The 15,061-nt window shown below is 42.7% G+C and overlaps 1 protein-coding gene across 3 annotated transcripts in view; it reads left to right on the top strand.

The window, feature by feature from the left end:
- The first annotated feature begins 11,566 nt into the window (after nt 1-11,566).
- LOC111861322 (sodium-dependent proline transporter) overlaps nt 11,567-15,061 on the top strand; it is a 31,125-nt gene continuing 27,630 nt past the window's right edge. For 2 of the 3 annotated variants that reach the window (XM_033750274.1, XM_023845782.2), the window contains exon 1: nt 11,567-11,646. In XM_033750274.1, coding sequence (XP_033606165.1) covers nt 11,614-11,646 — 33 coding nt within the window. In that variant the 5' untranslated portion in view covers nt 11,567-11,613. The remainder of the gene's footprint in view (nt 11,647-15,061) is intronic. The other variant, XM_023845784.2, reaches the window with a different exon arrangement.

Raw genomic sequence — 15,061 nt, 5'->3', positions numbered from 1 at the left:
ATGTAGGGACTATAACAAGTATATAGAAGAAAGAACCTGGAATCTGTTCTAAACTGCAATGCAACATTCTGACACGTCTCAGCAGTGTGGGCATAGAATAAGTTGTAGGTATTTTTCTTTCTAGCTCTAGCTCGACAATCATACTTAAAACGGCGGATGAATAAAATGCATTAGACAATTACTTTGTCAGGTTGCGAGATGTTATCCCACGCGTAACGTTGTGTGACGAAATGAATTGGAGGTGAAAGGCTAACAAAGAACGAGAAGAGATGTATTCTCGGATGTTCACACTGTCGCCGGATTGAAAATTTAAAACAAGCAAGTCGTATAGGATTTCCAAATGGGCCTATTATGTTAATAATTTTCCGCCATACCAAATTTCACATGTTCGGCGTATTTTCAGATAAGTTCAGATAAAAAACCTACAGTATGTTATGATGTTCATTGGCGTTCTGGAATTACTTTCTTACTCTCTCTTGTTATTTGTTTGTTTGTCATTCCTTAGCTTCTGCATTTCTTTATTTGTTTCGTCACTGTCGTTATTCTCCTAACTTTTCCTCCAACTCCCTTGCAGCTTTCAGTTTCGCCCAAGCAGACAGACTCATGCAACTGTGCGATCAGATTTTAAAAGCGTTAGGCTTATGTAATTTTCATTGTAAGCTAAGGCTATCCCTGTAATAGGGCGTGGAGATCCATAGTGTTGTGAGACGTCGAGGCTTCCACATTTTGTCTTGACAATCGGCTCATAGATGGCAATGAGGTTGTCAGCCTTAAGAGCCGGTCGCCCTTTACCCACAAGAAGATTCCTGGTACTCATTTCTGTCAGAGGCTGAGTCGACCCCAGCGCCATAGTGCGTCTGGAAGGATTACGTCAATTAAAAATTCCAATGACGTCATCTTAGCTCTAACCCGTCACCTTCCGGCTTGTAGAATAGTATCTTAACCAGCTACACTACAGTGAATTTTCATTGCACAAAACTTGTTAGTGTAACAAAATATTTTATTTTTCTAAGAGACCTATTATCATTCAAGTTGTGATAAATTGAAGGTTATAAATTTTGAATCCATTTCAGAAAAATATGCGTGACTGCCGCACCGCAGTAGTGTCTGTGGTTCTTTACTTTCATGGTTTTCTTACTTGGGTTCATGAATATTGACCAACAACTTCAAAAACTGTTTAATTTTTCACATGAATTAGTAAGGAATTCTAGGGCTAATCTGTTCGCAGATGGACGCAAGTACGTTCCACTCGCACGGTCTACTGGCCATGTACAGATCCGGAAAGTGACATATTACCCTACTCCGTCAGTCTGTTGCCTTTTGATGTGTACTGTCATAAACATGGCTGGGACGGCAGGTGCGCAATTATTCATCAGCTTCTCTGGCACCGGACAGCGCGTTGCAGTCAAGCGGTTCGTGAAGACGGTTCAGTACAGTAGTTACACTTCTTCCCAAGCAGCAGTGGGACTCACTGACAGAGAATGGACGTAGATTTCCACATGCCGACCTCAGTGTTTGGCTTTAGCCTCGAGGAAGTAGTAGTGTTCGCTCCAGATCCAAATGGACATGAGACCTATGAGAAGAATTCCAAATATTGTAGGTAACTAATCGCAGTTCAGAGATTTTTGCATAAAATTCGTAATAATGTGATTCTTTCATTGTGTCATGTACGGTACCTCCCTCTTGGAAATGGAAACTCCAGCTAAGAACTGAGCCTGTAGTTTGTCTGGCAGTTCGCCGTTCTTTCTCTTCTACTTCTTTCCTTCTTTCTGCATTTTCTTTATTCTTAATTTTGTGAGAGACTATGACAAGTTGCCAGGCAACGGCTAGGTAAACACTGCTAAAAAGCCGGAATAGTAGCAGAAGCGGAAGTTGTTTTGCTAGGCAACGGTTAACAGGCAGCAACGAATACTCTTGCAGGAATCAAAGCGTTGCTCCGAGATATGACACACGTTTCGTTGCAGCCGAAAACAGAATAACACGAATGTGGGAAATGGTGACTTCTATTAGGTTCTCTGAAAGTTATAAAAGGCAGTGCATTTCTTGTTGTTTTAGTAGTAGTAGTAGTAGTAGTAGTAGTAGTAGTAGTGGTAGGGATCACGGTCCGAGATTAGTGAGAGATTCGTAAGAGATTCTTCACAGAGGTCCTTCATGCGGTGTTCAGAAGGAGTTCAGTGTGTGAGCTGTTATAATCAACTGTAATTGTAAAGAAAAGCCAATAAACCCAATCATCAAATCTAGAATCCATTGTTGCTAGTCACGCCAAGACCTTACACGTGACAAATATTTTACCGTTTATTTAGTACTCACTTATCAGTCTCTCAAGGTAAAAAATATGTAAAATTGCTCCTAGGCCTTGAAGGCGTAAGGGGGAGTGAAGGTATAGCTCACTATCTCGGTACTAGGCGGAGACGAGCTGTCAGCTTGACGTCACGGCTGCTTTACCCAGAGAAAATCCCCGGGTGTCCATTAGATAGGAGGCTGGGAGGGCCCCAGAGCCGGTCTGGACGCTGTGGAGAAGAGAAAAACTATCGCCCCTTTCTGGAATCGAACCCCGGCCGTCCACCACAGAGTGAGTTCTCCCGGCTCCATTTATCATTCTCTCATTTTCATCAAAAGAGATTAGTGTATTCTACAATTTCTGTTTCCTCCAGCTGCAGATATATCACACAGCACTACTTTGTCTGGGGCCTGTCAAATTGCTACTCTGATTAATGACAATTGCTGGCCCTTTCTACAATAATTAGGGCGCCGTGCGTGCCCCTCCAGTTGCGCGAGGTACGGCGTTGTTGTGGACAGGAAGTGGGGGGAACTCTCACTGTCGATGCATAATTAAACAATGTAGAGGGGGAGTGCGGGAGGGGACAATCACGAACTGATGGAGTTACTGTGTTCCGCGCAAGAAAGTAGTTAGGACCTAAGAGTGTAGGCCGAGAAGAAGTGGTTGACACCCCTGCTTCACATTCGGGAGGAGGGTGGGCTGTTCATTTTCGATCTGCTGGCCAATTTCGTAACCTGATGTTTTCGCAGTTTTCTTCTGGGCGAACACTGAACTATTCGAAAAATACCCTGAACTGCTTCTATCTAAATCCTGCCCAGTATATTCACAACAGTCTCCTACCATTCGATGACGTATAAACGAAACGATGTCGTTAAAAATGAATTATGATACAGATTATTTTAATAAAGAACAGTTTACTTAAAATCATTAACAGTGACTTGGTACGTTTCGATATCTAACTAACAAAATTGTTGAGCATTGTGAACACAGTACAAAGACGAGGGTTAACTGGGCGGAAGAAGGGAATTGTGGGCAGGGTTCACAACATCCTTGAGGATTGACGTGTTTCTATTGTAACGAAAGATCATTACATATCTAATAACGTATAATAAAGGGACCTAATTCAAATTCATTAAGGAAATTTCATTAATTGAGTAGTTGTATGTAAATCTGGGCACTAATTGCACCAATGTCAAAGGACAGAAACTTCTGTATCAAGAAAGAAAGGAATTCGTATGTGTATCTTAATCACGGCCCACACATATATAATTGCGTTGGAAGATACGAAAATAATTATATATTTTTTCTGGGAAACCTCTTGGAAGAGGCGAAGATTCGTACTTCTTATCTGGCACTACAACACTTTGTGAGGCTTGGCCTCCTTGACAGCAGCCTTCCAACCATCCCTGTCTTGTGCCTTCATCCGCCAAGCTGTCACTTTTAAATTTTTGAGGTCTTGCAGTGCATCATCCAGCCACCGTAAATATGGTCTTCCTTTCTTTCTTCTGCCTTCCAGCTAGGAGAAGGTTAATTTCCTGCAGAGCAAACTTTCATCCATCCTTCTTATATGCCCTAGCCACTTCAGTCTGTTTATTATTATTATTATTATTATTATTATTATTATTATTGATTGCATTACATTTGGTTCGACCGCCTCTGTGGTCTAGTGGTCAAGAGTTCTTGACTACAGATCTAGAGGTCCGGGTTCGATTCCCGGCGCTACCAGTTTATGTGAGAAATAGTGGGTCTGGAACGAGGTCCACTCAACCTTGTGAGGATAATTGAAGAGCTATTTCAAGGAAGTAAGGAACGGCCGTGGAGAATTCATCATTGTTTTTTATTCTCCAGAATGTTGGTACATAACAGTAAAATGAATCTTAGGAAAATGGGTTGTGAGGTTGGGTGTCGTTAGAGTTAGTTCATGACAGTGTCCACTAGTGGTGATGAGCCTTTGGGTTCTGATACCAGTGTGTTGGTTTGCTGTGCTTGTTTGTTTTTTTTAATGCTAGTTGGGGGGGGGGGACTAAATCCCCTGCACTGCGGCCACTTCTGGCCTATTGTACCAGCCCCAGATGATAGGTGAGGGTGATTGTGGAGCAATTGGTGGAATGAAGATTGGCAGGGGAAACCGAGGTACTCGGAGAAAACCTGCCCCAGCACCACTTTGTCCACCAAAAATCACACTTGACCAGACCCGGGATAGAACCCGGACCTCCACAGTGGGAAGCCAACGACTAACCGCTTGAGCTATGGCGCGGCCCTACTTGTTTGTTAGTAACTGCTCTCTCTGATTCCCATTAAATGTAATTGTATAAAACCATGTGTTACCTCATTAGCGACATGGTTATGTTAGGTTGGTGTTTATCGACTGTAATCGACTGTAAATACGAAATTTAAGAGCTCACACTAAAATTTATCAACCCTTCAAACATGGCTCGACGTGAAAAAAAAGTTACATTAACGAAAAGTAAACCGTGCCGAGGTCCACAATTCGGGGTCTAAATATATTTCTTATTCGATAAATATTTAACGAAATAATGAGATACACGTATGATTTGACTCTTTGCGAAGTTATTAGCTTCGAAACAACAGATTTTTATGTACAACAAAAATTCAAGAAGGCAATATGATTTGATTTCAGATCCTCTCAGCGTTGGCTTTGACAAATACAACTTTCTTGGATGTGACGCCGTGTAGTCCGGTAGAGGTGGTGAAATTCTACCGAGCTGTATGGTGTCACATCTAAGAAGACAGTAGTAAGATGAGTAAAATATGAAAAATAGCGAAGATCGCATCACGGAGACGTTGCTCATTCCACTGAACTACACATATCCACTGTTTCCATGTTTTAAAATCAAACTCAGAAACTTTTAACAAACAACACAGTCAACCCATGAAGACCAGCAATCAATTTTAAGACTTTGTGTCCGGTTAGTTCAGGAAGCAACATCCATCTACTGGCAGTGGTAGTAACTATCTCAGAACCTTGGATTTAGGTGAGAACGACATCTGTGATCAATTTTCCATATTAGATCCCCTGACGTGACTCTGTTGTACTCTTTCTTTAGGACTGGGGATGAATCCCTGTTCGTGTGTATAGAAATACACGTAGTTCTCAGGTTGCCAAAATCATAATAAAGTTTTGTTTGGGACATGCGTGTGAATCACTTAGGAATTGTAGAATTGTGAAAGAAATTAATAGTGGACGTGCTTATACTGTTTCTAGTGGATATGAAATTCGGATTCATTTATTTAAAAACAACAAAATATAATACGAAAATAATTACAAATAGCACGAGGGCCGGATTTAAATTGACAAAATCATATAGAGTCTGAGTTGAAGAAAAGCGATGGATGTGGTGGATGTCAGAAAGCGAAATACTCCTACAATCTGTGTGGAACGTGTCAACATTTTTGTTTTTTACCTTGGCACTACAGCCCCAGTGGGCCTAGGCCTATCTCCATGAACTTCTCCGTTCACTTCGGTTTTTCTAGATCTTACACATTCGGTAGGACTCCTTGGGCGGGTGAGCAGCTCGTCGCAAGGCCTCTACCTGTAGACAAACACAGAAAATTGCACACAACACAAATTAAACATTGATGTCCTGAGTGGGATTCGAAACCACGATCCCGGTTTTCAAGCGAGCGAAGACAATACATGCCTTAGACCGCTCAGCTACCGTGATTGGCCAACGTGTCAACGTTATCTCAGATTAATTCCCAGCAGAAACACACAAGTTTATATCTATCGTTGAAATGGTGATGCACATTAAAAGTTGGGTAACCGCTTATTATACTTGTACCTATCCGCAAACTGACAGAAACCGAAATGGATTCGCAAATAATTTTGCATTTAAACCATTAATTAGTGCAATAATAATAATAATAATAATCATAATCATAGTCACCACGGCATGGCGCGTCCTCAGGTTGCGGATGGAGGAGACGGTCTCCAGGTATGAAGGGAAGCTGCGAATATATTGAATAAGCAGTCGCAGACAGCAGACAATTGGTGGTCCTCCAGCTTGGAGATTGAGCGTGAGGCTAACAACTCCTCACCATAAAAAATGCGCTTCTTATGAAAATTTTAAAAAGCCTCGTACTGGACGGATCCTCTGGATAAACAACATAGGCTAATAAAAAGAATGAAATGGATCTTAGAGAGATAGGATGGGATGGTATGGATCGAATTGATCTGGGTCAGGCCAGGGGCCAGTGGAGGGCTCTTGTGAACACGGTAATGAACCTTCGGGTTCCATAAAACGCTGGGTAGCTGCACAATTGGCGGCTACTCAAGAAGGGCCCAGCTCCATAAGTGAGTGAGTGAATAATAATTCAGTTCCTTTATTTAAGTGCTTGCTAACAGCGAGTGGCCTGTAACAGGCCAGCACTGAAGTGTACAGAACAAAAGCGAGACTAAGGCTAGAGCTAGACTACAATTTGATCCCAGACAAGAAAACAATGCAACTAACACGATAATGCTTTAACTCTGTAGGACTAAGCAAAAAGAATGAATGTATCGTCAAGGAAGATGTTATGTTTATTGCAAATGTTAAGAGATTTCAGTTCTCTTTCGCAGCACCTGGTTGAAGGATTACGTCTTGGGACATTATTGACGTTAAAGTTGGAACAGCATCCATAATAGAGTAATAATCAATTTTGTTCCTGAAAAAGGAATGATGAAATAAAAACGTGAAGACTTTGTCGCCTGGGATAACGTCTTTAATTTAAATAATTCGTAATGATTCATAATTACAAAAATGAGATGTGCTAAATAAATCGATTATAGCATAAATTTGCGAACTTTCTTTTTATTTTGAAGCATATGCCGATTTTTAGGCAACGGCTAGGTAAACACGTTTCCGTGACACGAGCGCTCCACAATAGGACATCCATTGCTAGGTAACGGAATGGTAGACGTGCGTTCTGGACAACAGCAGACGTGTTTTCTGTAGGTCTGCCTCGAGACTATATAAGTCATTCGATGCTGCATAATTTATCCACCTACTGAATTTGCAGCGCCTGCAAAACAAAGTTCTCCGCACATTTGGAAATTTTCTAAGGTGCACACCGGTTCGCGATTAGCACATGACTTTCAAACTTCAGTACTCATATGAATATAAAATATACGTAAAAATAAATAGGCAACAAACAGAAGTCACACAAAATCATGAAAATGCAAATGTTCCCAAAATTGGACAAAGCGAACCATGATGCAGGAAATATAAGAGGCTTGAACCTGGCTGAGGTCAAAAAAAGACCGTTCAAGTGACTAGACTGCCGTTGTAGCAGGAGCTACTAATGATAGGACATGGTCTGCTTTACTGAACCTGGACTGACAGAGGCCTTGTATATGATGCATATACCTAATTTAAATCGTACGTACTCGCAACAAACTTATTACTGATGACTTTGACTCTGGAAAATGACAGACCCGTCCTCTCGTCAGAGAGAACTACCCACATCGAGAAGTCTACAACTATCTGACAGTAATAAAGATCCTGTCTTTGGTCCCAGATGGGCGCTTTATTCCATGATAGACTGGCCGACTGATCGTCGGTCGTAACATAACTTTGACTTTTACTTAACTTCTCCAATTTGACTTGTATAATCACACCCCGTGAAGAGGCGAGTCGAATACCTCCACTGTAGCCATGTGAGTCGTAGGAAGCGACGAAGTGGGAACCCAGTGCCTGCTAGTATAACCGGACCTTCCTGTTCCTGAGTGGATATAAATACGGGGACCTGGCCTTCCAGATGGGGGGAGTCTCGAATCTAGCACAGTAAAATGTGGTAATGAGTTCTGCGGGACTCGGACCTGAGAATAACTGCGCTAGCGAGGGCCAGCAGCAATTGTAAACGACAGACCCGTCCTCCCACCAGAGAGGATGTTATATAAGAACGATGGTCGCAAGTGTTCAGTTGAAAAGAGATATGGTCGTGAGTCTCAAGGGGCTTGTCGCCAAGACAAACTGATTGGCTGTAAACCATCAGTCGTAAAGTGACTCTGACTAACCCCGACTAACTTCTCCATTCCATCCCGTGTGGAGGCGGGTTCGTATCAACTCCACCGCAGCCCGGCGAGTCGTAAAAGGCGACGGAAAGAGAACTCAGTGCCTGGGGGTACAACTGAGCCCCCTGTTACCGGGAGAGTTTCGAATCTGAGATAGTAAAATGTGGCTGTGAGTCATGCAGGACTCAGACCTGATAATGACTGTGCTGGAGAGGGCCAGCAGCAATTGTAAACGGTAGACCCGTCCTCTCGTCAGAGAGGATGTTATTATTGTTGTTATTATTATTATTGTTATTGTTATTATTTAATTGCATAATGAGGAGCTTCATAACTTGTACTCTTCTCCAAGTATAATTAGAATGATCAAGTCAAGGAGGATGAGGTGGGCAGGTCATATAGCACGAATGGAGGAGACGAGGAATGCGTATAGGATATTATGGGAAAACCAGAAGGAACGAGACCACAAGGAAGACCAAGGTGTAGGTGGGTGGAAAATATTAGAATGGTTCTTAGAGAGATAGGATGGGATGGTATGGACTGGATAGATCTGGCTGAGGATAGGGACCAGTAGAGGGCATTGGTGAACACGGTGATGAACCTTCGGGTTCCATAAAATGGTGGGAAATTCGTGAGTAGCTGCAGAATTGGTGGCTCCTCCAGAAGGGCTCAGCTCCATGAGTAAGTAAGTAAGTATTTAATTGCAATTGGGTTTTCACCAGGTGGCAGTGGTACTACAATAAGACAACAGACAAACAACACACATAAACACGTTCAAACAAAACACAACAGACAAACATTAGTAGAAAAGCACACAAAAACGTAAGGACTATGACCACAAATGTTCAATTGAAAAGAAAATGAGGCCGTGAATCCCAAGGGGTTTGACGCCAAGACGACTTGATTGGTGGAAAACCATTAGTCGTAAGTTGACTGACTGTAACTTCTCCAACTGCTGAATTGCACGAAGAAACCTAAGAAACGCCAATCGCTCTGAATTACGCCCTTACATTGCTCTACAGCATTAATTTAGGTACCATATCCGGCTTTATGTACTAAATGCATAATGAAATGAGAACGTGGTGCGTCACTAGGGCGAGCAGAACTGTGTTACAATTGAGACTAACGTCCTTCCTGCTGTATGGAGCGCGAGGCACAAGATGTCTAGCAGCAGAAGCAACCAAGGGCACTCGTCGCCCGTCCCATCTTCTGAGTCACCCACACCCCTTCCCTCCACAGCAAAGAGTAGTTCCTGGTTTTAAGAAACTGACTTCAATAACTATTAATGACTCTTTTATTTCTTAACTAAATTAACTGATCTCGGTGACCACTTTTATACCGACTACCTTACGTATAAGCCACAAAAAACAGAAAAGAAAAGAATTGTGCTAAACCATAAAATTCTAAACATTAGCTTCACTGAAGAAAGCAGTCTTCTGGGATGTGGCACCGCGTAGATGTGGTATTAACCGACTTTTCGGAGGAACGTATCGCCTCCAACCGGTAAAGCAATCTGCTTGTAACGGTTCTCACGCTCTCTTCGCTTGCGGATTTCTTATTTTTCCTTCTATCCTGAAGATGGAGGCGATACGTTCCTCCGAAACGTGGGTTAACACCACATCTACACGGTGCCACATCCCTGAAGACTGCTTTCTTCATAGTCACCGCCGTGAAAACCTCAAATCATACATTAGCTTCACTATCAAATAAACAACCGATCACTGTAGCAGAACGGACTAAGTCATATACTGTTTTCACGCGCTCTGAAGATGGGATCGTGGGTTCGTATCCAACATAAGGCATGGATGTTTGGTATGAGTATGTGTTTATTCTGTGTTCGTGATGTCTTGTGAGGTCTTGCGACGAGTTGATCACTCGTCCAAGGAGTCCTACCGTCTGTATAATGATCAAAATTAAAAAAACATTCTCGATAACGCAGAGTATAGGAGGAACGGATTATGTAAGTAAGTAATTAAAGAATCGATTTCGAAATAAGAGAAACTAAAATTTCTCAGGACAATAATAATATTAGTGTTTGTAATTTAAATAACAATAACAATATTAGTGTTTGTAATTTAAATAACAATATTAGCAATGAATAAGAAACTATAACAGAAGAATTGTGGACAGTTAATAAGCAGTTGTCATTACGTAAAAGTCGTTATATTTTTTAAGATAATCTGATTTAGGGTCAAAATGCCCCCTTTCCGCTCATGTGGAACCCTTAAGGTGAGATAGTATCTAACACAAATGAATGAATTTACAGTCATGTGACCATTTCTTTGTAGTCGCGTATTTTAAAGGAAGAACATAAATTACAAATATTTCCAAAAAGTGTTTAGAAAAATATTTGTATCTAGAAATAAATTGACCCGTTAGTTAGTTAGTTATTAGAGATGGTGGGTTTCCCCATGCACTTAGACCTGTAGTCGTCCATTGTGCTTCCCTCTATGATTTATACCAGCCTCTATATCCTACCGGTATTGGTGCTTACCATCAGTCCCGCCCAGCCAGCGAGACCGGCTTTACTGGCTGAGAAGTATCTATAATGTTTGCCCCATCTACCGGAGGTATTAGTGACTGCTGTTGGGCGGCAAACGTCCGCAATTTTGGCTCAGTGACCTCCTTTGGAGGTATGAGGTTCTTTTAAGTGCCGTAAAGCTACGACACGGGACCCACGGCTTGAAGTCCCTCCCGGAGAACTTGTTCCCTGAATTTTTCCGCCCTTAAAAATTCGACGACCTCCGCCGGGTATTTGAACCCGCGTACTACGAGTCATGAGGTGGGAACGTTACCTCTAGGCTACGGAGGCCGCTAATTGACCCCTTACTGGTCAGTGTAGGATATCAAACAGCAAGGAACGGTCCGATTTACACAGGTCACTTAGTACTGACAGAATTGTGAATTATGATATGTTACCGTGAATTTCATGCTCTCTAGGATAATTAAAAAGAAATGCATGCAGAAATTTGGTAGAGCAACTTCTTGCAAAAGATTGGTTCCGTTACTGACAATGAGATGTAATGGGTATTAGGGAAACAGACTGTAAGGGCTAGAGGTGGATGAAGATGACTTAGAATTGTGTCCTGTGAAGGGCTGTGTTGAACTTCGGGTTCAGATACCAGAGAACTGGGCAGTAATTCCTACGAAAGTCCGCGGCTCCTTGTGAACCAGGCTCCATAGATTGTTATAGCAATTGAATGGCTTGAACACCCCCGCCCGTTCTGTGTCTCTGAGGCGTGCGGTAGATTTGATTCACTTCTGCCATTCTGCAACCTGTAGCCAATAGAAGAGCTGTGGGGCACAGTGGTTCAGTGACGTCATGAAAATGAAGGAAATCGGCCGAGCTGTGGAGGTAAGTGTGCGGTTGACCGGAACATGTAGGAACCTGCATATGAAGATTCACAGTGTTTCTCAGCCGTCTCCATGACACGGCATAACTCACCTGGTACTGTAAAGCTGCTGGCTGCGTGCGCACCTGTAATAATAGGGCAGCGATTAAAACAAGTTCTGGGAGCGATGCGTCCAACAATTCTCTTGTTGCGTGTATATTCATTGCTGCGGTAACGTTTTTAACGAATTGTCGCTTAACAGCGATAAGGGCATACACAAACACACACAGATAGATGGCAGGGATTTGTGAAGTATACGGTTGAGACGGGCTTAGGTGCCGTGATATACATGCCAGGTTTCATAAAGACTGGTTCAGGCAATCAAAAGTTGAAAGGTAGGATAACGCAGACACATCGGCGCACAGATAGCATGGTGATCTTAATCTTCCAAAATGGGGAAAGTTGACTAAAAACTAATATTTTACCGGGCGGCTGCTTCAAGTTCTGTGCTGTGTATATAAATGCCTATGCACTAACCACACCTAGTGGAATAGCGGAAGCAGGAAGCTGTGATCATGGTCCCGGTGCGCAACGCTAAGAGCAGGTACGGCTTCCAGACAGAATCATAGGTTTTCCCTTCTTTTGTCGTGTGGTTATACAGGGCGTTCAATCAAGGAGGAAACTTCTCAACACCGCTGACCGAGCCCAACATTCCTCGCAGATTGCTGCTGTAACTGCCGATAGCAGAATGAGCCATTGGCGCTGATAAACGTGCGCCGTCGGGTGGCGTGATCTTGTCACTGCAGTGACTGCACTGCAGTGTATTATTCTAAGTACGCGATGTGTTGTGATAAACCATGTTCATATACAGTCTGTAGCTTCTACATGAATATGACCAATCAAATTGGCTGAAGCGATGAAACATACGAGTATGTTTTGTATTCCTAAACTGTCCCTTTCATGTCTCTGCCGGCACACCCCACTATTCTGACTAAGAGTTTTCGTAGTTTTCCTCAGTATCTGCAAGGCAACTGTCCGGATATTTCGTTAAATTAGACCAAGAGAGCTAAATTCTCCATCCTTTCCAACCTAATATTCTAGTCATCTAATCATTCGGAAATAGACATCCTGAAATGTTGACCATCTATCTATCTATCTATTTATCTATCTATCTATCTATCTATCTATGGATCTACAGTCCTTATGGACCTTGGCAGCTTTATCAGTTTCTTAATCTATGCATAGTCGGTAGGACTCCCTGGACGAGAGATCAGCCAGTAGCAAAGACTCTACCTACACAGGAAGAAAATAAACGCACACAGACGTCCATGCCTGGAGTGGGATTCGAAACCACGATCCCAGCGTTCGAACGGGAGAAGACGGTTCATGCATTAGACTGTGCGGCCACTGCGATCCGCCTAAACTATTGACAGCGGCGTTAACTAAACTACAAACATATGTTTTCCTCTTTGTTATTAACATAATGTTTTTATTATATAGTTCAGTCTGATTAACAAGTGTTCAAACGGAACGTATGGTGAAGTCCGTATAGGTAAACAGTTGTCTGATAAGTTTCCTATCCAGAATAGTCTAAAACAAGGAGACGCTTTATCGTCACGGTTTTTCAAATTTGCCTTAGACTATGCCATGTCTGCGCCACATCTCAAGCGGTTAGTCGCTGGCTTCCCACCGCGGCGGCCCGGGTTCGAGCCCGGGTCTGGTCAAGTGGGATTTTTGGTGGACAAAGTGGCTCTGGGACAGGTTTTCTCCGAGTATTTCGGTTTCCCCTTCCAATCTTCATTCCACCAATTGCTCCATAATCATCCTCACCTATCATCTGGGGCTGGTACAATAGGCCAGAATTGACCACAGTACAAGGGGCTTAGTCCCACCCCACTAGCAATAAAAAAAAAGTATATGTTGCTGTCTCGTCACCAACTGTAGGAAAAAATCATGACATAAAGACAGCTAACAGATGTTGGGAAAATATGTCACAGTTCAGATATTTGGGAACGACTATAACAAATGGAAACCTGATTCAGAAGGAAATTGAGAGGAGACTGAACTCCGGTAACGCTTGCTACCATTCAGTTCAGAACCTTTTTCCTTCTCGTCTGCTGTCTAAAACCGTAAAAATTATAGAAGAACAATTTTGCCTGCTGTTCTGTACGGGTGTGAAACTTTGTTTCGAACATTAAGGGAGGAACACAGACTTAGGATGTTTGAGAATAAAATGTTAAGGAGAATATTTAGGTTCAAGAGGTTTGAAGTGGCTTGAGTGGTAAGGAAAACTGCATTAAGTGGACCTTCATAACTTGAACTCTTCTCCAAATATAGTTAGAATGATCAAGTCAAGGAGGATGAGATTGGTATGGCATGTAGGACGAATGGAGGAGAGGAGGAATGCTTATAGGATAATGGTGGGAAAGCTAGAAGGAAATAGACCACCGGGAAGACCAAGGCGTAGGCGGATGGACAATATTAAAATGTATCTTAGAGAGATAGGATGGGATGGTATGGATTGGATTGAGCTCTCAGGATGGGGACCAGTGGATGGCCCTTGCTAGCACGATAATGAGCCTTCGGATTCCATGAAATGCTGGGATTTCTTCAGCAGCTCCACAATTGCGGCTTCTCAAGAAGGGCTCAGCTCAGTGAGTGAGTACAGTTCATTACACGTACTTGTGCGTAGTTATGTAATTAAGCTGTATGCCATGAAGATATATATGGAACCCCGGCACTAGATGGAGGTGAGCGCTCAGCTCCACAACGAGGCTGCTTTACCCCTGGGAAAAGAGCCCCTGGTACACAGTGAATGGGAGACTGGGTATGCCCCAGAGCCGCTCTCGGGGGGCTATGGTGAAGAGAAAAACCCATGGCTTTGTCAGGAGTCGAACCCTCGCCATTCAACCCTTAGATTAGTGACTGTATTGACTAACTTATCCCGGCTCCAGCGGTAGGTCTATAAACAGTTTAAATGCCTAAGGCGATGTATCCTTTTCCCGTTACAGTCTTAAAGGTTTTTGTTGTTTAACTCTTTCCTCGAGAGTAAAGCGGCAGGGGCATGAAGCTGACCACTCACTTCCAGCTAGTACCAAGGGCAAGAAAATGTGGATCTGTACATCCACTCCCCCACACGCCTTCATAGCGTAATGCTTAATTCTTTGAGCAACTTTACCTCTTTACTGTATCAGTTTCATGAAACGTCCTGATATCTTTAGAAACTTAGACCGACATATGTAGCGAGTCGCCGTAAATATGATAAATTTTTCTGAATGAATTTCTTGCATCTGAGTTATGTGTATAATCCGCATTAATAATAAAAGTTTTAATTGAGTGCTTTCTTATTGTGGATCTCCTTTTAGTGACTGCGTGTGCAGAGTGGAAATTACCTGCGGGCGTGGACAAGAGAACGATTGCATAACGTGGTGAGCTTGC

Source organism: Cryptotermes secundus, unplaced genomic scaffold (genome assembly GCF_002891405.2).
Source record: "Cryptotermes secundus unplaced genomic scaffold, Csec_1.0 scaffold221, whole genome shotgun sequence".
NCBI lineage: Eukaryota > Metazoa > Arthropoda > Insecta > Blattodea > Kalotermitidae > Cryptotermes > Cryptotermes secundus.
The sequence above is the reverse complement of the archived record's forward strand: the minus strand, read 5'-3'. Positions and strand labels throughout refer to the sequence as shown.